Source organism: Balaenoptera borealis (assembly GCF_965194805.1).
Source record: "Balaenoptera borealis genome assembly, chromosome: 19".
Lineage (NCBI taxonomy): Eukaryota > Metazoa > Chordata > Mammalia > Artiodactyla > Balaenopteridae > Balaenoptera > Balaenoptera borealis.
In genome coordinates, this window is record NC_138878.1 from 20210380 (window position 1) to 20236492 (window position 26113).

General features: G+C 39.9%; 1 protein-coding gene and 1 pseudogene across 5 annotated transcripts in view; one reads left to right on the top strand and one right to left on the bottom strand.

Annotated features, from left to right (window-relative positions):
- The window catches only part of LOC309617194 (uncharacterized protein), a 549153-nt gene that overhangs the window by 518801 nt on the left and 4239 nt on the right, over nucleotides 1-26113 (bottom strand). For all 4 annotated transcript variants that reach the window (XR_014237788.1, XR_014237789.1, XM_082369115.1 and 1 more), the window contains exons 2-3: nucleotides 24688-24741; nucleotides 23754-23837 (exon numbers count right to left, since the gene is read on the bottom strand). Coding sequence is in view for 2 of the 4 variants with exons in the window: in XM_082369115.1 (XP_082225241.1) it covers nucleotides 23754-23837; nucleotides 24688-24741 (138 nt within the window). In the remaining 2 variants the exon portion in view is untranslated. The remainder of the gene's footprint in view (nucleotides 1-23753; nucleotides 23838-24687; nucleotides 24742-26113) is intronic.
- On the top strand, nucleotides 17608-23414 carry LOC309617167 (large ribosomal subunit protein mL37 pseudogene; annotated as a pseudogene). Its single transcript has one exon. The product of its transcript is annotated as a large ribosomal subunit protein mL37 pseudogene (transcript).

A 26113-nucleotide genomic window follows, 5' to 3' on the forward strand; every position in this document is an offset into this window, starting at 1 on the left:
AAAAACCTACCATACTCTCACCCTTTTTAAAATGAGGCATACATTTCTACATAGCACCTGAGTTTTAGGTTCATATCCTCCTTGTTTTCCTGACCTGCCCAAGTAGAGCTCATCTGTGCCCCCATAGAATCTAGCTCTTTTTTAATATTTATATATAATAAAACTGCACACATGCTGAGCACTTATTCTATGTCAGGCACTGTGTCAAGGATTTTACAGAGATTTCCTAATTCCTCAAAAATAATCCATTCGCTGATGGGAAAATTGAGGATTAGAGTTTAATAATCCTCCCTGAAACATCAGGCTGAACTGGTGGAGCTGGAAGGGACCTCAGGCAGCCGAGCTTTGCAGGATGTTCTTAAGTCTCAAGCAGTGGGACCCATTTGATGGATGGTTGGATGGCTGCTGGGTTGGTCAGTTAGTTGGTTGGTCATCTGTTTGGTTTGCATGCCTTTCCCAATAAACAGGGAGCTTCTTGACAATAAGGATTACAATTTACTTATTTATTCCTGAAGCACTGATCTTCTACCACAAACTAGACACTGCTCTGGGTAATTGGGATATAACAAGGAATAAAATAGAAAAAACACCACAGTCTATTGGAGTTTACTTTCTGGAGGGGGAAGAAAGACAAATACAACTTTATAAATAGATAGTGTGCCTGGTGCTGTAAAGTCCTTATGAAGAAAAATAACCCAGAAAGTAGAATAGGGAATGTAAGCATTTAGAAGGCAGGAGAGCTAATTTATAAATGGTAATCAAGGAAGGCTTCAAACTGAGGTGGTCCTAATTCCAGATCAGTTATTGCAAAGGCCATGAAGCATGACTATGTGAACTGTGTAAAAGAAACACCAACAAGAACAGGTGGTAGAAGGTGAGGTCAGAGAAGTAGCAAGATGAGGGAGGGACCCATCAGATAGCCTGAGACCGTTTAAATCCTTTAGTTTATGAATACAGAATGGTTCTCATTCAAAAGGTTTTAATTTAAAAAAAAAAAAAAAACTTGACCTGACCTTGACCAGGTCACTCATTGTCTCACTGATGCAGAATCATTACCAGATAAATAATAGGGTTGGTAATTGATTCCTTGACCTCTGCAAATCTGATTTTAAGTTTCACGTGCAAATTCATGTCAGTATAAGGTCTATTCTTTAATGACTTGATAAAATAATTTGCAACCAAGACCAGCAATGTCCAAGATCAAAAAAACAAGAGATGACCCTAGACTAATGCTAGGTAACTATACTGTGCTCAGGACCATGTTTTTTTTTAAGAATCTGGCCATTTATAGGATAATTTAAGGTGTTATGTGAGGGATTTAGTTACCTATTTAGCACTGGCTGTTGGAATACTCAGAGCAAAAGTGGATTGGGGGGGGGGCAGAGAAGGAGAGGAATGAGAGAAAAAGGAGGAGGAGGCAAAGGAGGAGAAAAAGACAGAGAAGAAAGGAGGTGAAGGAGGAAGAGAAGAAGGAAAAGAGAAAAAAAAAGGATAAGTAATTTCTCAAGGACAGAAAATTGGACAGTCGAATCAGTCAAATCTGGGTTCAAATCCCAACTCTTCCACTTGGACATGAGAGAAGGCTGGCTGCCAACCTGCAGACATCCCATTTCCCTTCTTCCTTGATCACCTTGGTCTTATCTTCATTATCCTCTAAATGGCAATGTCACCAGGGAGACTAAGCCCACCTCAACTTCATGATCTGAATCTTTCTTGGTCTAAGGTCATATTATGGTGGTCTCATTTACCTTGCTAATTGAAAGATTTGGTGTATGTAGGTACAAACTCTATATGAATCTACAGTAAGGCTCTGGGAGAGCTTCTGGAAAAGCTTTCTGTGATCTTAAAGAGACACAAGACCGAAATGGTCCCTTAGTTCGGCCTCTAGAGAGTGCCAGCTGCATGTGCCAAGCTGCCTTATTTGGACAAGCTAAATTAAGGGTGGCAAAATGTGAAGCTGTTGGAAACCTGACCCACTGGGATGATGCTGAGTCACTGAATTAAACAGTCTTGGACTTGAAATAGCAGTAGTATCATTTAAGCCACTTTCAGATGGGTTTTATGTTTGTTGCAACTCAACTGAAAGCCAGCTAAGCAATGAAATTCACAAGACAAGTGATCTCCTTCCATCCACCAAATATTTAGTGAGTCCTAAGAACCATTCTAGGAGTGAAAGGTGCAATGATGATAAGGTTTCTTAATTCTGCTGAGCCTTAACTTACAAATTTGCAAAGTGGTGCTACTAATACTGACCTCATAATCTTGCTATGGAGAACAGGTTATTATTATTATTATTCTTGAGCTTTGGAAACTGTAGGAAATCAGCTAAGGGATTATTATTGTATAAGTGGAAAAGTTCAACGGATGCCTCTGGCTGATAAAAATGGTTCCAATACGAGCTTTGGTAATTAAACAAAGACCCCTCTTCAGAATATTAATGCTAAATGAGGATGTCTAAAATGTAGGTAAGTTTTAGTTCCTTACCCTGAAGAAAGTTAGGTAATACCACTGTGGTGTCATGGAAAGAACACAGTTTGGAATCTGGGATCCAGACAGCTATATGATTTATTGCTATGTGACTTGGGGAAAGAACATAATTTCTCTTGATTCACTGAGAAAATAGAAACTATATACAGAAAAGAAGTTCCACCTGCTCCCATCAGCAAATATACTAACGTCTCTATCATTATCTGCAAAGGTGTGTCTTTGCTCCTTTTATGATGAGTGAACTCACCATGCTTTGCAGGCCAATTTCTCCAGTATGCCCTGGGCCCTCTCTGACCTAGCCAAGGATCTCTCTTTTGCTGTTATCTTCTCTCTTTTTTGCATTATCAAGTTTCCCCTATTGACTGCATTGTCATCATACAAAATCACTGTAATATTTCCCACTTCACCAAAAGCTCTCCCTTTATCCCAGAACCGCCTTAAACTATTGCCTAATATCTATGTTCCCCTTTACAGGAGAACTCCTAGAACAAGATGTACATTCACTGTCTTGACTTTTCCCCTTCTTTGTACCCATTCCAATTAAGTTTTTAATGTGACCATGCCCCTGGAACCACTCCTGTCAATTATTTCTCTCACCTAATACAATGGTCATTTATTAATCCTCACTGCACTTATCACATCAGCAGCAATTGACATAAACTCCCTTCATCTTTAAATACATAACTTGGTTTTAGAGAAAAACTGTAATTCAAAAAGATACATGCACCCCAATGTTCATTGCAGCACTATTTACAAAAGCCAAGACATGAAAGCAACCTAAATGTCCATCAAGAGATGAATGGATAGAAGATGTGGTGTATACACACACACACACACACACACACACTGGAATACAATGGAATATTACTCAGCCATAAAAAAGAATAAAATAATGCCATCAGCAACATGGATGGCCCTAGAGATTATCATACTAGGTAAATTAAGTCAGACAGAGAAAGGCAAATATCATATGATATCAGTTATATGTGGAATCTAAAAAAAAAGATACAAGTGAACTTATATACAAAATAGAAATAGACCCATAGACACAGAGAACAAACTTATGGTTACCAAAGGGGAAAGGAGAGGGAGGGATAAATTAGGAGTTTGGAATTAACATATACATACTACTATATATAAAACAGATAACCAACATGGATCTACTGAATAGCACAGGGAACTATACTCAACATTTTGTAATAACCTACAAGGGAAAAGAATCTGAAAAAGAATATATATATATATATGTATATATATATATATGTGTGTGTATATATATGTATATATATGTATATGTATAACTGAATCACTTTGCTGTACACCTGAAACTAACACAACATTGTAAATCAACTATACTTCAATAAAGAATTTTTTTAATAAATAAATACATAACTTGGCTTCTGGGACACCATTCGGTTCTCTTCTTACATCACTGGTCATCCCTTGTCAGTTTCTTTTTCGTGTTTTCCCTCATTTTCCCCCACTTTAAATAGTGAAGAATCCCAGGGCCGAGTCCTCCTTTTATTTATCTAGCTCTACATAATACCTAGGTTATCTCATTCAACCCTTTGAATGTTGAACTCATGTGTTTATCTGCTTATTTGATTAAACATCTCCAAATTATTCCATCCCAAGCCAAATTCCTCATTTTTTCCCATCCCACCCTGAAATTGGTTCCTTCTACAGTTTTCTCTTGGTAAATGGCAACTTTATCTTACTATCTTTATCTATCTTTACCTCAGTGCACAAACCTGGGTGTCAGGGCCGAGTCCTCTTCTCTCCTCACACCCCATTTCAAATTCATAAGCAAACACCAACAGATCCATCCCTGAAATATTTTAAATCCAAGCATTCTTCATGTTCCCTGCTGCGACCTTTGAGTCCAAGCTACTAATTTCTTACCTGATTCTGTTTTGCCTACGCTGCTCCCAATCTCTTCCCCTCACAGCAGACTGAATGACCCTTTTAAGATCAATCATGCCACACTTTAGCTCAGAGTCCTCCAAATGCTTTTTATCTTTTTCAGTAAAAAAGCCAGAGTCCTGAAAATTGCCTACAAGGCTGACGTGACCCCCCTGCCACCAACCACCACCCCGTGACCTCCTCTCCTACGACTTATCCCCTCACTTTTTTTTTTTTTTGCAGGGTTCAAAGATTATGTTTATTATATAATTTTTTTTATATTTTTATCATGTAATATTCCTTAACTTTATTTATTTATTTATTTTACATCTTTATTGGAGCATAATTGCTTTACAATGGTGAGTTAGTTTCTGCTGTATAACACAGTGAATCAGCTATACGTATACATATATCCCCATATCTCCACCCTCTTGCGTCTCCCTCCCACCCTCCCTATCCCACCCCTTTAGGTGGACACAAAGCACCGAGCTGATCTCCCTGTGCTATGTGGCTGCTTCCCACTAGCTATCTATTTTACATTTGGTAGTGTATGTATATGTCCATGCCACTCTCTCACTTCATTCCAGCTTCCCCTTCCCTATTACTCAGCCATAAAAAGAAACAAAATTGAGTTGTTTGCTAACACATATATATGGAATCTAAAAAAAAAAAAAAAAAAGGTTCTGAAGAACTTAGGGGCAGGACAGGAATAAAGATGCTGACGTACAGAATGGACTCCCTCACTTCTTTCAAGTCACATTTGCTTCCTTTTCTCCCTGAAGACTCCAAGTACCTCCAGGGCCTTTGCATCTGGGGTTCTCTCTTCCTGAAAGCTTGTCTCCAGTTACGTACCTGGATAGCTGCCCCACTTCCTTCAGACCTCTAGTCAAACATCATCTTTTCTATGAGGCTTCTAAGACCAACCCATATAAAATAACCCCAATAGCACTCTAGTCCCTTATTCTATTTCATTTTCTCCAAAGGAGTTTGATCAACTAACATACTATACATTTGTTTCTTTCTCATATACCCTCCCCTCTTTATAATATAAGCAGCACAAGACAGAAGTTTGGTCAACTTTATTCACTACTGTGCGTGGAACTGTGTCTACAATGTCATAACCTCTCCATAAATGCCCACTGAAAGAATAAACAAATAAATGTACTAATCATCTATGGTCATACAGACTATATACACAAATACTAACATCACACGTGAGTAGATTTAGCATTTGTGTATATTTCCTTCTTATCTTTTCCTACCTGTACACATACCTTGTTTGTTTTTCTATTCTTTTGTCTTACAGAGTGGATATCTTTTATATATATATATATATATTCATTCCATTTTATATTCTAATTGTTTCACTTAACATGAAAAGCAAACCATTTTCACACATTAAACTTTTCATAAATGAGTCTTTCAATGGTGAGGTAACCTTTCTTCAAAGAGATGAGTCAGATTTTACTTATCCATCTGCCCATTACTGGACATTTAGGTTCTTTCCATTTTTTATTTCACTCTTCTTATTAACAGGATAATAAGCATTTTTACCAAATAATTTTTTACTATTTCAAATAATGTCCTTAGGATCGGGTGAAAACAGAATGGGTGGGAGAGTGATGAGTTCTCTGAGATTTAAAAGATTGTTTATATAGCCTCCCAGAAGGGTTAAACCTACTTGTACTCCAATACTGGGTTTCCTTGGCCAGCCTTGACTTTATGCTGATATGAATGTATAGCCTTGGTAAACTCTTTTCTTGTATTATTACTGTATTTATTCTTATTAATTCTCCACTCCTAGCCATTTCTAGAAATACATTTCTTAGTCCTGTTTCCAATGCTCCAGAAATACAGTGAATTTTTTTTTTAATTTTTTTTTAAATTAATTAATTAATTAATTTTTATGGCTGTGTTGGGTCTTCGTTTCTGTGCAAGGGCTCTCTCTAGTTGTGGCAAGTGGGGGCCACTCTTCATCGCGGTGCGCGGGCCTCTCACTATTGCGGCCTCTCTTGTTGCGGAGCACAGGCTCCAGACGTGCAGGCTCAGTAATTGTGGCTCACGGGCCCAGCTGCTCCGCGGCATGTGGGACCTTCCTGGACCAGGGCTCGAACCCGTGTCCCCTGCATTGGCAGGCAGATTCTCAACCACTGCGCCACCAGGGAAGCCCACAGTGATTTTTTAAAATTAGTTTTCTTAAAGGAGTTGGATCACCCTTATCTTGATGGTCAGTGAGGCTCACGCTTTTTCATATGGAAAATGCATGACGTGGAGTAACTTGGCTATTTTTAGTACCACTCTGCTTCCAGAACTTTAACCTTTTCCACCAATCTTTACATGCTATGCTTTCCACCTGCCTAATCAATTAATATGAGTATTCATATTGGGTTGCATTATTGAAAAAATGGTTTTCACAATAGGGTTTTAGGCCTCACTTTGTCCACACACCAGTGTGGACATCACTATGTTGTCTTGGGAAGAACATGGCCTTTGAGTTAGTTGGGTGTGGATTCGAACACCAGCTCTAACACATTCTAACTCTGTGACCTTAGACAGGTTGCTGAGTCAACCTGAACTCAGCTTCTTCACCTATAGGAACAGTAGCAGGAACTCATAGGGTTGTGGTCAAAACTGAATGACAACTGAATGAGAACAGTATATAAAGTTCTTGGAAAATTATAGAGTTGTTAGCTCTCTTTCCCTTTGTTCAACCAACTGTAGATTATTCTTTTGTTGTTGTTGTTGTTGCTACAGGGGTCCTCCCTAAAGGAGGATTATACAGACTTACACTGTTAAACTCTAAGGGCCATGTGAATTGCTTTGGTCAGTGAAACATGGACAAAGCGATGTGTCACTTCTGAGCAGAAGCTTGGTCAATCACGCCTTGTTGTACTCTAGGTAATGACAACCAAAGGAAGACCACTCTATTAGCCTGGGTCCCAGAGTAAAGATGACAGAGGACAGAGCCATAGCTGACCCTCAATGGACATGCAGCATCTGAGAAAGCAGAACCTCCATTTTCTGAGTCACTAGGATTGGGTGCGTGTATTATCACAGTTTAATTTTAGCCTAACCTGACAACCGACCCCTACAATAAAAGAAGCATCTAGAGTGTCTCCCCACTTCAATAACAAAAAAGAAGCATCTAGAGTATCCAGGTGAAAAAAATGTAAAACAAACCAAAACACACACACAAAAAGCCATGCTAAGTATGGCCAAGATTCTCTGTGAGTTATTAAAATTATTTATAGATGCTACTTGCCCTCAAAGAGATCACAATCCATTATTTCAGCATATGTTGTTATAAATTATCTCTTTTCTGTTCACACAAGGGAAGATGCTCCCTGACCTGGAAACTTGAAGGAGATGTCAACAAATGTCCTTCTGCCAAAAGGGTGTGGAGTGAAGAGAGATTTTTTTTGTTTTTCTCATTGTATCTACATCATATTCTACATATATCCCAAAGCGACGAGCTCACTGCAGTGTCTGTTATTGTACAAGGACAAAAAGCAATTCCACAAGCTATTTTAGTTTTCCTAATGGAAAAACTAGATGCTGCAGATGAAAGAGTTATTAGAAAAATAAGTCTTAGCTATTCTATAAAAGAATCCAAAATGTGCTGCACATCCTGGCCAGTCCATCGGCACTGCAAAGGTGTACATTAACAGACAGGATCTCTAATCAAAATATATCGTATATTTCAAGACTTTTTCCCCAAGAAAGTAGCCAAAGAAGAAGAAGAGCCAGAAAAGACACCTGAAGTGAACGTGTTTTGATGCATCTGTTTGATGCACCTGTTTCCAACAGCAGACAGAAGCTCTGCGGCTAGTATTCACCCAGGCCACTCGCCCAACTTCTATTTTCTCTCCTCCCTTTCCTGGCATTATGGTTCCTTGTCTCCACTCTCAAGTTCTGCTTTTGATGATGTGCTTCTCTGTCCCTGATCTTTGCCATTTCTTCTTCTTTTGTTTAAATGTTCAATTGTGATAAAATACACATAATATTAAATTTACCATCTTAACCATTTTTAGGTGCACAGATCAGTATTGTTGTCCAATCAATCTCCAGAACTTTTTCATCTTGCAAAACTGAAACTCTATACCATTAAATAACAACTTCCAATTTCTCTCTCCCCAGTGCCAGCAATTACCATTCTTAGCTTCTGTTTCTATGAGTTTGACTACCCTTGATACTGCACGGAAATGAAATCACACAGTATTTGTCTTTTTTGTGACTGACTACTGTCTTTATTGTGACTAAACTATGTGCTCAAGTGTCCTCCGCGTTATAGCATGTGTCAGAATTCCCTTCCTTTTTAAAGTTGAATAATGTCCCATTGTGTGTATATATGACATCCTGCTTATCCATTCATCAGTTGACAGACATGCGGGTTGCTTTCACTTTCTGCCTATTGTAATTAATGCTGCTGTGTACATGGATATGCCATCCCTTCTTAAGGCTGACTTTGTGCAGAACCTCAGCACAAGATAAAATGAGTTTTCTCTTCCCTCCCCAGGTGCGTCTGGGTAGGGATCAAACATTGGAGCTGGTAGTGGAGTGAGGTGATGAGGCACTTGCCTTGGGCATAAAGTCAAAAGGGCTCCAAAAAACTCAGCAATCAAGGCCCATAGTATTTCAACGCACTCTTTTAAAATACCAAAATTCATGCAAAAAATCCACGGTAGACAAACTATCAAAATTTTATGTAGAGACAATAACAGTAACTACTGTACAGAGCCATATTAGCACCAAAAGAAAAAGAAAAACATTAGTAATATTGATCTTGCCTTTATTTAAAATTTGTCATTTTGTTCATCATGGAATTTTTGCATTATTTTTTTTTAAATACTGCATTAAAATATTATCTGGATTAGTGAGCTTTTTGGTACCTTCATAAATGGTGTGACACCCATGACAAGAGCCTCCATTTCCTCGCCCTAGTCCCAGCCCTGTGGAACAGATTAGAATTAGGTGCTTATGGTCCCCACTGGCTTTATAAAATCAGATCAGACCAAGGAATAGCTTCTTTATTATTATCTTTCTAAACTGAGAAACAGGCCAAGTTCTATAGCTTAAGTCATCATCAATCTTGCCCATGATCCTACCAAATATATCATTCTTTGAAACACCCCTTTTTGTGAAAATAAATTTTTCATGGCCAAATTGGTTTTGTAAGTGATCAGTTAAACACAGCTAAACAGATATTACTTGAGAATGTCCAGGAATATATGCTGAATGTGCTACTATATACTTATGTGTCAATATATGAGTCTTTTAGGTAGGTAGAGGCTGTTATTATATTCGTATTTGAGCAAGAAAGCACATTTTCAAGCACAAATCCAACTTGGACATCCAGGGAAATGCCTAGACAATCTTGGGGAAGAGATCTCAATAAACTCGAAGTAAATGTACACAGCTTGTGAAAAGGTAAATTGATAATAGGCATGCTGACACAACCTAAAAAATGATGTCACAACAGAAAGTTGAAAATAGCTCACTTGCTACCCCGGGGAAAGGAAGTTTACATTGGGGGATTTAACAGCCTCCTGTTGTTAGATAACACACAGCTTCATGTAGGAGATAGTAGGAGAAATGTGAGTTATTGTTCACAACCTTTTTTTGGCTGATAGACTTCTCATTGACAGAAAAGTACCATTTTGCTGATTTCATTTTAACTTTCATAAAATCATCATTTAGAGTTGAAAGACAGGGTCAAAGCTGGCTTTATAAAAAGGTAGGGAAATGAAATTGATTAATTTGAAGGCATGGGAAAAGGCTTCTCTCTCAGCATAATAATGGCGAAATCCATTTCACTGGGTGAGACAATGCATAGGAGTTTCTTTTTATTAGATATTGGCAGATCAGTGGTCTTAAAGACATCCCATTGTAGAGTAGACAAAGTTTATTGGCTGCTCTCCATATGCCAGCTCCTGTGCTAAGCATTTATGTGGATTATCATATTTAATACATATGATGGTCCCATGAGGTAGAAATTATAATTACCCCCATTTTACTTAAGAGGAAATTGGGTTCAGAAAGGTTAAGTCACTTACCTAACTCACATACCTAGTAAATGATGGAGCTTGGAGCAGAAGCTAGGCAGTCTGACTCACTTTGCCTCATAACCTCTAGAGGCTAGAACCTTAAAACCTTTGCCTTCTAAGTACCAGCAAGCATTAAGTTGGCATCTATCTGGGAATACAAGCCATCTGGCTAGGAACAACTTAAATAACGTATCTTGAAAGAATTAAAGAGCAACAAAGGGAACTGGTGGCAGGACTGTCAGCAGCAATTCAACAGGTTCACATTTTTTCACGCACACAATAGTCGAAGAGAAAACAAGAACGAGCACCCCATGCCACGGTGGAGTTGTCACAGTAAGGGCATTACTTCCTACGAAAAGAGAAGATTAAATCTATCTATACCACATCATATCCACAAACTTCCAGAGAAAGAAAGAAAGTTAGAGGTAAATGATTCTCAAAACCTGACTGTGGTAAAGACATTCACTCTCCTCCCAAAACCTATGTCCCACTCCTCGTTTCTCAGCTCCCTTCCAAGAGGGCCATGGGGTGAGTTCTGACCAAGGGATTTGGCAAAGATTTAAGAACTACTACTGCATGACCCTTCAGCTCTTCTCTTTGCCTCCGGCAAGAACATAAATGGCAGAGTCAAAGAAGGAGTATCTTGGATGTTTCTGCAAAGACGACACCTTCTGAATAATACTGCACCGTATGTACGTACCACATCTTCTTTATCCTTCCATCCACTGATGGACACTTAAATTGTTGCCATATCTTGGCTATTGTAAATAATGCTGCAATTAACATGGGGCATGCAAATATCTGTTCAAGATTCTGTTTTCATTTCCTTTGGATATACACCCAGAAGTGAGATTGCTGGATCATATGGTAGTTCTATTATTAATTTTTTGAGGAACTTCCATACTCGTTTCCAAAGTGGCTGTACCAACTTACATTCCAACTAACAGTGCACAAGGATTTCCTTTTTTCTACATCCTCTTGGAATCTAAAAAAACCCAACTCGTAGAAATAGAAAGTGCAACGGTGGTTACCAGAGACTGGGGGGAACTGGGGAGATGCTGGTCAAAGGAAACAGACTTCCAGTTCAAAGATGTGTAAGTTCTGAGGATCTAATGTACAGCATGGTGATTAGAGTTAATAATACTGTATTATGTATTTGAAAGTTGCTAAAAGAGTAGATCTTAAATGTTCTCACCACAAAAAAGAAATGGAAATTAATTATGTGACATGATGGAGACGTTAGCTAACCTGTGGTGATAATCTTATTGCAATACCTAAGTGTATCAATCAACATTTTGTACACCTTAAAATTACACACTGTTATACATCAATTATATCTCAGTAAAGCTCGAAAAAATAAAGGGAAAAATAAAAAAGAGGACATCTTCTTTAGAGAGTCATACAAGCAGTGGATTTGTTGAATAAGAATAAAATTTAATGTGATATGTTTCTGATATTTCATGTTTGATTTGTTACCACAGCATTACATAGCCTATCCTGATAAATACATGGTATCAGGATCACGTAGGGAGCATACAAAAAAATACAGGTTTTAGGCCCACATGTCAGTCTACTAAATCAAGGATGGAGCAGGAATCTCTGTCTTTACTCAGCTAGGATATTCTAATGATTAGCACTTTAAAAAAACACTGTTAGATGTCAGCTTCCTGCTTCCTCTCCAAACCCTACCATGATTGAAACACACACACACGAAAGTCCGCATATATTGGAGCTAAGCCTTGGGTATTCTGGCACAGTATAAGGAAGAGCATGGATTTGGCTACCAACGTTGCTATTTATTACTGGCCTATTTATCGGGCAAATTATATAACTCCACTGAGCCCACTTTTTCTCATCTGGGAATTAGAGATAAAAATAGCATCTATTTCTGGGGTGATGGAAATATTCCTTTCTTGATTAGAGTATCAGATACACAAATATATACATTTGCCAAAACTTATGAAGTTATACAGCTAATATAGGTGCATCTCATTGAATTAAAGTTTTATAATAATAATAATAACACACCAGTCCCTACTAGGCAGATTAGTGAGGATTAAATCAGATAACCACGGAGAACACTTAGCCTGATGTCTGGCATTTTTTGGAAGTCTGGCTATTATTAGAAAATAGTAGCTATTATTACATTTATATTATGTGCTATGTGTTATGGATTATTTATTATGTATCATTATCAGAATATCCTCCAAAGTTACACATATCGAAAGCCATAGATTTGAGAAGGTGGGAGGAAAACTTAGACTATTTTAGACTGAATTGTGTTCTCAAGATGTATTTCTTCATGTTTTAAGTGCATAAATTCTCTTTACCAAAAGTATTTCAAAAAGCAAATTTCATACTTACTCTGTGTCTTACAGAATGTTTTGAATTCATACCTCAGCTTATCCATGACTTATAATTTTGCAAATGGTGCATGCTCCAACACACAATATATATTTTGTTATGCCTCTGCTATAATTAATCAAGCAAAAAATGAGTATTATATTTCCTAATGACGACTTTGTGCCTGCAAAGAAAAACCTTTGCCACAATGTTAATATATCTATATGATCGCCTGCATCAAAATGCACAATGCTTAATTCTAATTTCAAGCTTTAATTGCTATAGGCCATACTAATAGGGATTTTTTTTTTTAAATACACTGTCCGTAGGTTTTCTCTTTAAGAAATGCTACGTAGTATAATGATATATGACACCCAGAGAACAACAGGATAAAAAATACCAAGCATTACAAATGTGTTTGGAGACAGACAGATTAAGTTCCTACAAATTTTAATTTACCGGAACACAAGAAAATGCACTTAATAATAATAGACTTTAAGAATAAGGCAAAAGTTTTTGTAGTAAGAAATGTGTGAAATGGAATATAGACTCTTCCTTCAGGCAGACCCCAGGGAATATGTGAGTGTTTACTGAGCTTCTCTTCTGTGCCTTGTTCTGTGTGGGGATGCAGACAATGAGGAAGGCAAGATTCCTTTCCTAAGAAACTTACACTTCACATTGGGAATGTTACCCATACTTGGGGTTTTGATAAATTGCCAGTCTCCTGTCTCTAGAACTCAAAACAGTAGCAACAACAACACAACAAGCTCAAGATTAAAAGCCTTAAAATAAAATAAATGATAAGTATGATCGTCACAAAGAGATAAATGACTCTTAGGCAACAGAAAGATTTGGCTGTAGCAGAACTGCTTATATTAACATATTTGAAGAAAAGTGCGGCTATCAAAAGAGAGAGGAGAAGGAAATGACAGACAGATTTACAATGTGTCCCAGCAACGTTTGGGGGGTGAAACAGAGGCTAGACATGCCCACATGGACCCCTCTTCCTTTGACAGGGCTGATCCTATTGCAGGGGTGGTGCACAGGCTGTGAGTCTGAAGCACTGACAACTTGGATCTTCCCTGTGCTCTCCTCCTTCATTTGTGAGGCTCCCCAAAATCTAATTATAACAGGTCTTTTCATGCAATTCCCAACACACACATACACACACACACACACACACTCTTCTTAGACTTTTCATTGTTACCAACTTCACTAACGTGTTTAGTTTCCTATGAATAGTGGATATAAGTTGGCTTTCCCATAAGAAGATAGTAAGCACATGTTGAGTATTTACTATTTCCATATAGTTTACATTTTCTTTTTGTTTAATACTCCTAAGAACCCTAAAAGCTTGATATCAGTATTCCATTGTTATGTGTAATCCAAATGTCCCCTCCACCTTTAGTTTATAAGCTGCAGGGGAAGTCTTCTTTCTCACTGATATCAATTCAGATCCTCAACTCCTTTTTAATATCCTACCCCCACAAAACAATTCAGTGTCATAAAAGCATTATCAAACATGATAGAACTGACTGAAGGTATTTGGCAGGAAAATAAAGACGAGGACTTAACACTGCATCTATATAGAAAAAAAATTTCCGTTAGACATTCCTCTGCTCCATAGTCACCTCCTAGCTTTGATGCCAGTGGTATCACCTGAAGTGGTGTGATGTAGCAGCCTCGTACAATTTAGGCTCTGACTCCCGATTTTTCATCTCTCCACCAGTGAAGGTGCTCAGTCACAGCAAAGAATTCTCCTGGAGCTATAGTGTCCTTGAGAAGGCAATTTGGGAACCACACTGAGTGTCTTCTTGCTCCTCACCATCCATACCACATATTATTTATTTCTTCAAAACACATATGGGGCCCCTCTTAAGAAAAATTCTGGTGAATGAAGTTTCTTCCCTGCCTTACAATGAGATTGTGTGCTTCTGTTTTGTCCAGATTCAGTGCATTCTTCACAGTTAGAATACCCTGTAAAGCTACTTAAGAACTCCAGCTGGCATTTCCCTAGTGATACTGTAACTTGCTATATGCATCTCTTGCCACTTGCACAGGAAAGGAAAACAGACTCAAGAGGGAAAAAAATCCAGTAGTACAAGACAGCACATGATCCTGAATCTAATTTTGTGATGCAGAGGATAACATCTACAGGAGCTTGAGAGAAAACACCAGGAATTAGAGAAGTGAATCAAGACTTTGTTGGGGTGCAGGTCTTGAAAGATGGCTGCAGAATGTATGACACATAAAGAGAACATCGTATGCGTAAAAAAAAAGAAGGCGCGTGTACTTCTTATATATTTCCATATATTATTCCACTGAGGCTAGCATAATTATCTGAATCAGCTCATCCAACTTGGGTTTTTAAGTCCCTTGGGGGAAGAGACTATCTCTATTAAAATTGCTTACAATCATTTGTTTTCAGATATCTTTAATTTTATTATTCTTGATGTACTGACAATATCTCCAAATCTTCTCACCAACTTTGATTTTCCAATTCCTATTCAAGTCCTTCCACTTACCCTACCTAGGTCCCTTTTGATTTCTCCTTTGGAGAAGATGTGTGTGAGCCATACACATAAATTGACCTGTTCTCATGCAACTGTGAGGCAGCTCTTCCTATGAAGGATGCAGTGGCCACAGAATTAAGTGGATTCATCATAGAAAGAATTAAAGAATCTGTCTTTGATAACTGCAATTTACACAACCAGCAATGTACACCTAGATACTCAAGAAAGAACATTTCAGGAACAGAGTATCACTTTTTCCCAAATTAAATCTGATTTAAGCCTAGGATTATCATATGTTATTCCTCTCCTTTGATTTCCTCTCCTCGCCTCTTCCTTCCTCTCTTCTCTTCTCCCCCACCCTCTCTGTAAAACAGACAGGTAACTAATTTTGTGCTGAGACATACATGGGCTTGAGCGTTACTATCTGGACAACCAGGAGCAGAGGGTTTCACCTCCCAGAGCCTCAGTCCCCCACAACTGCAAAATGGGGATGAGAGCATGGACCATTCAGGATTGCTGTGCAGGTTAAATGACATAGTGCATGCAACATGCCAAGTGTCTAGCAGAGGGAATATGTACCTTTTACACAGTAGCTACCCTGCAAATAGTAATAGTAATAGTAATCATAGTAGTGGTGGTAGTAGTAGTATAGTGGTAGTTTTACCATTAGTAGAAATAAAATTCTTTCCGAGGCATATGGTACTCCAACTAGACTTTTTACAATTTCTATTAAAATTTATATTTAGATGAGATCATGGTGGCCCTGTAATATCTTCTCCTACCCACAGGAGAAGCCCCCTGTGAAATATGATAATACCTGTCAGGCGGACGGCCAGTCTGAGTTCCTGTGCCTGACGTGAACCAAAGCCTCTGTTCTGAGGAGCACAAGATCTAGTGGCAGAGACCCTTCCGGCCAGATATCTGTCCTTAGGCTGAGCAGCATTTTCTCTCCCTCCCTGAAGTTTCTATCCATCAGTCCCAGTTTCATACCCCCCTGGGGCGAAGCAAGATGAATCTAATCACTCTTCTTCATGACAGTGCTTTAGATATTTGAACAAAGTGATCATGTGCCCCCAGAGCATTCTCTTCTACAAACGATACAGCCTCAGATCATTTCTCCATGTTGCTTACATTCCGGGCTCTTCAATGTCCTGATTGTCAGTGTGACACCCAGGACTGAAAACTCTAACACCGTCTATGGAAGAATACAGAGGGCAGAGAACCACCTGTGATCTGCACTGTGTGTTTAACAATGTGGCTAAATAAGTTGTCAATCTCTTTGTGTTGAAAACTTATCAAGTGTATGATTAAGTAAAACGTACAGATCTATGATGTGTGTGTGTTTGTACCGGTAAGTTGTACATGTGTATGTGTATTTATGTATATGTATATACACATATATTTGTGTGCATATTTCTTGTCCTCTCTCTCTCGCTCGCTAGAAATGATCCTTGTTAACAGTTTTAATCTCACCTGCAAGTTATGAGATTTAAATGAGTCTACATGTAAACTGCTTACATGGATCAGATGACTATAATGCTACCTATTCTTATTTTATCTTCACATGCATTAACATGGTCTATTTGCCAAGGTCTGCGACAGGTTCTACAGATATTGATATATCTGGGAATATGTATCCCTAAATTATGTATAAAATATGGCCTCTGCCCTTAAAGAAATAAGAGCCCTGGGAGAAAAAAATTTTTTTACATGATGGGTCAAGTACTGTACACTGTTCCTGACTTATGATGTTTCAACTTTACAATGGTGCAAAAGTGATACACGTTCAGTAGAAACTGTACTTGGAATTTTGGATTTTGACCTTTTCTGGGGCTAGTGATACCTGGTCTGGGGCTAGTGATACCTGGTCTGGGGCTAGTGATACCTGGTCTGGGGCTAGTGATACATGGTCTGGGGCTAGTGATACCTGGTCTGGGGCTAGTGATACCTGGTCTGGGGCTAGTGATACCTGGTCTGGGGCTAGTGATACATGGTCTGGGGCTAGTGATACCTGGTCTGGGGCTAGTGATACCTGGTCTGGGGCTAGTGATGCCTGGTCTGGGGCTAGTGATGCCTGGTCTGGGGCTAGTGATACCTGGTCTGGGGCTAGTGATACCTGGTCTGGGGCTAGTGATACCTGGTCTGGGGCTAGTGATACCTGGTCTGGGGCTAGTGATGCCTGGTCTGGGGCTAGTGATGCCTGGTCTGGGGCTAGTGATGCCTGGTCTGGGGCTAGTGATGCCTGGTCTGGGGCTAGTGATACCTGGTCTGGGGCTAGTGATGCCTGGTCTGGGGCTAGTGATACCTGGTCTGGGGCTAGTGATACCTGGTCTGACAATCCCTCGTGCTGGGCAGGGCAGCGAGCCTGAGGCTGCCAGTCAGCCACCCAAAAGTAAGCGTAAACAACCAATACGCTGCAACCGTTCTGTACCCAGACAACCGTTCTGTTTTTCACTTTCAGCACAGTATTCAATGAATTACATGAGATATTCAACACTTTATTATAAAATGAGCTTTGTGTTAAATGATTTTACCCAACTGCAGGCTAATGTAAGTGTTCTGAGCACATATCACGTAGGCTAGGCTCAGTTATGATGTTCTGTAGGTTAGGTTATTAAACGCATTTTCGACTTAACGATATTTTCAAGTTACGGTGGGTTCATGGAGACGTAACCCCATTGTAAGTCAAGGAAGACCTTAAGAATTAGGCACATGGTGGGGTGCACAGAACACAAAGGAAGGATACTAAGTTCATACTGGCAGCAGGGGAGAGAGATGGGCAAGGAGTATCGGGAAAATATTTCTGGAGGATAGAACACCTGAGCATGGAATTTTCAAAGAATAAATTGGAATTAGCCAGAGCATAAAGGAGCAAACTTGTTCTAAGCAGGGGGAGGAATATATGCAAAGAGGATGATGCTGTGGGCATCTGAGCACGGACAGAGTTGAATAGGTTTCCATGCATTTGGCTTCAGGATATAGATGCATTATACGATGTTAAATGTCCAGTTCATAGGAAGTTACCATCCCAGCAGACTGAATGCTTGCCAGTTTATATCTGAGAAAAACCAGCGCATACTGGAATGAGAAAGCTCTAGGGAGACACCCAAGCTCCACAATGTCTAAGCCGTACCACCCTGGATATACAGCTTATCAGCTGGCATTACAGCTTCTTCATCAGCAAAATCAGTGTAACTACACTCAGCAATAACACAGAGAAGGCACCTCCTTTCTAGTAACTGCTTAGGATGCTGCTGCCACTGCTGCTGCTCACTTGTGCCATGATATTTAAAACAACATTGGCCAAATAAAATGTATAAGTACTCTAGAAGCCATGCTGTTAACAAAAGGAAAGCAAAAGATGTTTATCGTGGAAAAGCAATTACTGGGTGCTGGGCATGAGGGTGAGAAATAGGGTTAGGAGGAAAAGGCTGGAAAGGACTAGCTGCTATTCTCAGCTGCCTTTCTGCTTTGAAATCATACCTCCTTACAAGTGTTGATCTGGATAAATCTATTTGTTCCACCAGAATCTTTTGTAACTACACAAACTTTTAGCTGGAAAAATAACCTTACTTCATTTTATACATCTGCCACATCCAAAACAGTTTTACCTGATGATTGATTATTTTATAGCACATCTTCCAATGTTTGCTTCTGTGACTCAACTGACATAAAGAAAATAGACTGTCTGGGTGCATTTTCCCCTTCCATAGATATAAGAAAAGCTATAGGAGGAGAGCAAATCAGACTGTAAATACACATGATAAATTTTGCTTCTGTTGATAAACCTTTCTTAGTCAATCAAGAATTGCTTGTACTGGGGACTTCCCTGGTGGCACAGTGGTTAAGAATCTGCCTGCCAAGGCAGGGGACATGGGTTCAATCCCTGGTCTGGGAAGATCCCACATGCCACGGAGCAACTAAGCCTGTGCACCACAACTACTGAGCCTGCACTCTAGAGCCCGTGCGCCACAACTACTGAAGCCTGTGTGCCACAACTACTGAAGCCCGTGCACCATAACTACTGAAGCCTGTGCGCCTAGAGCCCGTGCTCTGCAACAGAGAAGCCACCGCAATGAGAAGCCCACGCACCACAACGAAGGGTAGCCCCCTCTTGCCGCAACTAGAGAAAGCCCACACACAGCAACAGAGACCCAACACAGCCAAAAATATATAAATAAATGAATAAATTTATTTTAAAATATATATATAAATATATATATATATGTAAAAGAATTGCTTGTACTAAAGACTAAATGATGACTATATGTCACATAGTAGAGAACTACTAATGTAATTTGGGCCAGTTAATGGATTCTGCTTTTACTCTATTTTCCCTTCATATTCTATACCAAATCTCTTTAGAGGAGCTGGCCTGACATACGTGATTTTTTTTCCCCTCCTCTTTGGTCATCATCCCTCTTCGAGGATGCCTTCTTTTAGCATCCTCTTTGGCAGTAAATGTTAGCAAACATTTATTGAACACCTACCGTATGCCTGTATGCTTGAGAGACAGTGATGAAGTATCAGTGATTATTGGTCTCTAGATGTCTCCTGCAGAGGGACAGTGGCGGGACAGACGAGCATAGGGGATAATACACTGTAGCAAAATCAAACTGTAGACGAGACTGTGGGAAGGGAAAGGTCAGGAAATATTTTTCTGAAACGTTTGATGCCTTAGTTCAATTTTGAGAAATGAAAGCTAATGAGAAGTAGGAGTGAGATGAGTGAGGAGCACAGGAGAAGAAAGAAAACACTCACTGAGTATTTACTATATTCTAGGCACTGCGATGTATCACCTTTCTAACTTACAACAATTCTCTGAAGGAGGTACCGATGTTATTAGATGTGGAAAGTGAGGATCACAGAGGTAAAGTATCTGCCAACAGCAAGTAAGGGCCATAACCAGAATTCAAACTTGGGCAGCTCAATTTCCAAGTCCATTGTCTGTGTCATGGAATCCTGCTCCCTCCCCTGATAGGAGCAGAGAAGGAGAAAATAAGATGAGCAATGGTATGGACACTTTAGGTAAGAAAGTAGACAGGTAAAAATCTTTGGAGGCCTTGAACAGCAAGGAATTGTTGACAAATGGCCCTGAGTGGCAACATTAGGGGACCTGGCTGACCTTCGCACTGAGCTCTGGGGTCAACTGAATGCCCTCCGTGTCCTATCACTTGTGTTTCAGGGCAGGACTCCAACTGACACAGAATCAATATAAATGTATCCTTCGGACATACTTTTGAAAAGCTGTGCCTGGAGTGAAGGTAATCAGTAACCATGGGCTTTCAGAGGGAAACAGAAATGTAGAAATCTTTCGGCCAAACTCATTTTAGACAAGAAGTGGCTCAGAGAGAGGAAAGTATTTGTCCAAAGTCTGCTCAGAGCTGAGGGATTTCTCTTTTTAACTAATTAAACATCAGGTGACACTGTCTTCCTGACCCAGGAGGATATTCGCGGGCACAGGAAAGGAGAGCAGCCTAGGGCCCAAAATGATTTCATAAAACTGCAGGTTGGGTTCTCAGCAAGCCTTGCGCGCGGGAAGATGGCGGCGTCCCGGTGGAGGTCTTGAAGAGATCGGATTGGTATGGCGTTGGCGTCGGGGCCAGCAAGGCTGGCGCTTGCTCGCCCTGGGCGGCTCGGTCTTGGGAGCTGCGGGGCCCCAAGACGTGGGGCATAAGAGTGGGGCATGCGCTCCACGCGGAAGCCCGAGCCTCCTCCCCCGGACGGGGTGTACGAGATTCCTGGACTGGAGCCCATCACCTACGCCGGGAAGATGCACTTTATACCTGGTCTGGCGCGGCGAGTCTTCCCGCCCTGGGACCCCGGCTGGACGCACCCGAAGTTCCGCCACTTGCCCCCGCTTCACGAGCACCCGCTGTACAAGGACCAGGCCTGCTACATCTTCCACCCGCGTTGCCGCCGCCTCGAGGGTGTAAAGCAGGCCCTCTGGCTTACCAAGACCAAAATAGAAGGCCTTCCTGAGAATGTGCTTAGCCTTGCTGACGATCCAAGGAACCACATAGAGAACCAGGATGAACGTGTTCTGAATGTGATCTCTCGTGCTTGTCTCTGGCACTCTAATGAACAACATCCCCAAGAGAGAGACCTACTGCCCAGTCATTGTGGGCAGTCTGATACAGCTGTGTAAATCCCAGATTCTCAAGCATCCTTCTCTGGCCAGGCAGATCTGTGCCCAAAACAACACGTTATCCACCACCTGGAATCGAGAGTCTACTCTTATTCAGGTCCATGGTTCCAGTGGAGCCCAGCTGAATGCCAAGGATCCTCTGCCCCCCCAACGCCTTCCAAGAGGAAGTAGAAGCTACTAAGAATCATGTTCTTGAGACCTTCTATCCCATATCTCCCACTATGGGTCTTCAGGAATGCAATGTTTATGATGTGAATGATGACACAGGATTCCATTTTGTGTGTGTGTGTATCTCACATCTTCTTTATTCATTCATCTGTTGATGGACACTTAGTTTGCTTCCATACCTTGACTATGGTAAATAATAATGCTGTGAACATTGGGGTGCACATGAAAAGACCCTCAGCATCACTAATCATCAGGGAAATGCAAATGAGGTAACACCTCACATCTGTCAGAATGACTATCAACAAAAAGATAAGACGTAAGTGTTATTAGCAAGGATGTGGAGAAAAGGGAACCCCTGTGCACTGTTGGTGGGAATGTAAATTGGTGCAGCCACTATGGAAAACAGCATGGAGGTTCCTCATAATATTAAAAGTAGGACTACCATATGATCTAGCAATTCCACTCCTGGGTATATACCCAAAGAAAACAAAATCATTAATTTGAAAAGATTCATGCATCCCTTTTTTCTCTCATCCACTTGAAGCCACTAGGCTCTTCGTCAACAAATACAATCAGATCACTTCTGCTTAAGAAAAAAAAAAATTCAACAACTGCCCATTGCATTCAAGATATGATTCACAATTCTTTCCTTGTCCTACAAAGCCCTGGGTTATCTGTCTCTGTATTTCCTCAAAGCTCATTAAGCATCAGTCTTACAGATATTTTTTAGCTCCTCAAAAGTTCCAAATTCCATCTTGCCTCAATGCCCTTATGTAGTCTATTTCTTCCATGAATGTTCATGTTCTCTCCCTACACTTATCCTAACTAGCCCGTCTTCATCTTTTAATTCTCAGCTTTGATTCATACCTTTACGGAGACCTCCACTCACCTCTCCTTACCACCTCTCCCATATAAATTAGTTCCTAGTTATATTCCCTTGTAGACTCTGAGCAGTTAAGTCACATTTAATTATTCATTTATTAGCAAACTATTTGAGTAAGCTGTCCAATTTTCTGAGCTTCCCTGTTCTTACCTATAAAATGGGCTTAAGAATACTTGCTCTGTAGAACAGTTGTAAAGATTGAAATTAAAGTACTTAATAGGCATTCAATGAATAGCTATTAAAAGTGTTATTCTTTAATTCTACCCATGCCCAGAACAATACTCTTTGCAATGGGGAATCAATCATGGCTTAAGACCCAGAACTAAAGTGACTGTCAATCAGAATAGAGAGAATTTTCTGGAATATTGTTTCCAAGAAGAAAGCTCTTGGGCCACCTGTGTAAAATACTGCATTCCATTTTGACCTACCTTTGCTCTATGGAAACATCACTATTATCTCTTAGCCACCAAAAGGCAACTGAATAGGGAAAGGGAAACACACAACCACTAGATAAAGCACTGAAATAGTCTATGCTGTGTAAGTTCACTTATCTTAAGCTGAGGACACTAAAGAAAGATTTTTTTTAAGCCTTCTCCATCAGCTAAGGATCATTTCTGCCTTCCCTTCTCAGCACCGATAGTCAGTGTTTCAACATTCATGAAAACTGGAACACAGAGCTCTCAAATCCTGTAGTCTAAATTGTAGACTATCTGCAAAGCAAGCCGGTACCAACCTTGAAAATACTTCCAGTGGTTCTCCAGGAGCACAAACATATTTAAATGCACCTATTCACAAGTTTAAAAAGTAACGTAAACGTATGCACATACGAACATTGAAATAGCCCTCTGTGAGGCATTTTATTAAGCCAATTTCTTTGTCCATACAACAAACAAACAAGAATTAGAAATCAGAATCAGAACTGTCATTATGCATACCTGTAATTCATTTTAAGAAATTCATATGTTCTAGAAAAGCTGCCTGCACACCACCACTTTGTAAATTGGATTATATTTTTAAAAGCACTAAACAAGGTAGCTATTTTAATTAGCTTTCGAATAAAACCTTTGGTAAAATGCAGAATCATTTTGTAGTGTGAATAAGTGGCATCATTAAATTCACTTTGTAAACAAGGGACACTTGCACCACATTTAGATTCAAGCAGATGATTCATCTGCTCTTGGTTTGGGGATTCATTCATTCAGTTAGCATCTTTCATGCATATATTATTCATGTATTCATTCTGCAAATATTTACTGAGTGCTTACCATATGCCTGGCACAGTATTGGATGCTCAAGACACAGGAGTGAATGAGAGAGATGATGTACTTTGCCTTCCTGAAGTTTATAGCCTGGTGGAGCAAGATGACCAATAAAAACATGTAAATTAAAATATGTAATATGATGTCAAGTACATATATGTTATAAACAAGAATAAAGCAGACTAAAGGGATAGAAAGTGGTAGACTACAGGGGATTAGAGCATCGAATGGGTGATTCTGCTGGTGAGAGAGCCAGGTAAATCCTGATTAAATAGGCAAAATGAGGGAGCAGACCATGAAATAGGGGCAGGGTGCTTCAGGCAGAGGGCAGAACAAATGCAAATGTCTTGAATCTGGAGTACACGTGCATTTGAACAACAACAAGAAAATAAGTGTGGCCTGAGTGATCAAGGGAGAGATTGGAAGATCAGCAAGATAGTCAGGGGCTGGCTCAAGTTGTACCATCTACACTGTGGAATGGAGGCAGGCAGGAGGCAATTGTTCTCAGCACCAGTAGGGGCAAGGGATGAGTGACCCTCAGAATCCACAGATTTCTGCCCATCACGGAAAGGTATGGTTTTTCCATATAGATCAACATACTTATATCTTTTCGCTTATATCCTCCTTCTTCCTCTCTTACTTTCTCCACTTCTGCTGACTTCCCCTTCCTCTCTCCCTTACCGCCTTTCACCCTTTCATATTTTACCCTTCCATGAATACTTTTTTGTGTACCTACTGTGTTGCAGGCACTGTGCCTAGGGATCCGATAGATGCCCTCTGCCTTGGGTGTAGAGGAAAGTTCTTCTCTCTCTTCCCCACACACCCCCAAACATATCAAGACTAGAATCTGTTGCATGAGCTTCTCCACTCAAAGGGCAAGCTAGTGGGATGACTTGTGAGTCAAACATACATAGGCTGGAATCCCAGTTCCAGTACTTACCAGTTGTATTTATATCGAGCAGGGCATATAATTTTCTTGTCTCAATTCTCTCATCTGTAAAATAAGGATAATAATACATACTTTGAAGGAATGTTTTGAGAATTTCTAGTTTTATATATAAGTTGGTGATTAATATTATTACATTAATATTTCTGCTTGCTTTCTTCCTTTACAACTGGAACTTCAAAGTAAAGGAAGGACATGGTTACAATTTGGTAAGACACTGAAATCGCCTTCTGATCTTCTGTCTCCTCTAATGTTCTAGAATATTGTATTCATGATTATAGGATATAACCTATGGGACCTGACAACCCAAGATGACCCAGAATGGTGGCATGATGGAAATCTGTTTCTGCTTGTGGGACAGTGCATTAATGGCCCCAACTCTTTACACTTCTCTGTATTCAGACTCTTTGCCATGCAACTTCTGAAGCTTCTTCCACTAGAAAAGCAGATTATATTTCTCCACCCATTAACTTTCAATCTGGCCATATGGTGTGCTTTGGCCAACAAAATGAGATAGAAAAGATAGTTTCCAGTTCTCAGCCTACTGGAGACAACCTCAACCTCAAGACACCGCACATATTTCTGCTTGGCATCTTGTGCAGTGACCATCACCATGAGAATATGCCCAAGCTAGCCCTAAGGAGGAGGATGAGAAATACAGAAAGCTGAGTGGAGTTACCCCAGCCCAGCCCCAGCCAACCCACAGATGTATGAGAGTAAATAACTGTTATTTTAAGTCACTGAGTGCTGTGGTTATTCATACCCTAGTATTACTGTGGTGATATATGACTGATATACTGGCCTTAATTTAATAAAAATATTTCTTAATTAACATTATCAATTAATCAAATATATTGATTGGACTTCTAATGCACCAGGTGCTGGAGATACAGACAAAAACCAAAAAAGGTATCATCCCTGCCCTCGGGGAACTTATAGTCTAGGTGAGAGGGAAAGACAAAGAAACGCTACAGATAGAGTTAAAGTGGATTATGTTTGAGAGATAGGGGATTCTTGGAGTCAGGGCTTCGCCTGAGATGATTGCCTGACTGCTCCTAGTGGTGGAAAGAGGAAATGCATCTAAGAGAGGTTTTCAATTTAACAGAGTCTTGACTTAAAAACTCCAGAATATCAGCTCTGGAAGCATCCTCCTAAGAACTTATGTTGAGTAAGCTCTCATTTACAGCCATGGGAACTGAGGCTCACAGAAAGAAAATTACTTACCCAAGGAGATTCAGTGAATTTGCAGATCTAGGACATGAACCCAGGGCCCCTGCCCCCAAGGTTGGCACATCTAATTCTATATGACCCATGACAGGCCTTACAGTGTCAGTAAATTTTCAACTGCTAAAATATTCTTGACCAGAAGTTTTATTACAAATATCATTTATGATAAGATTAATCTCCATCATTATTATAA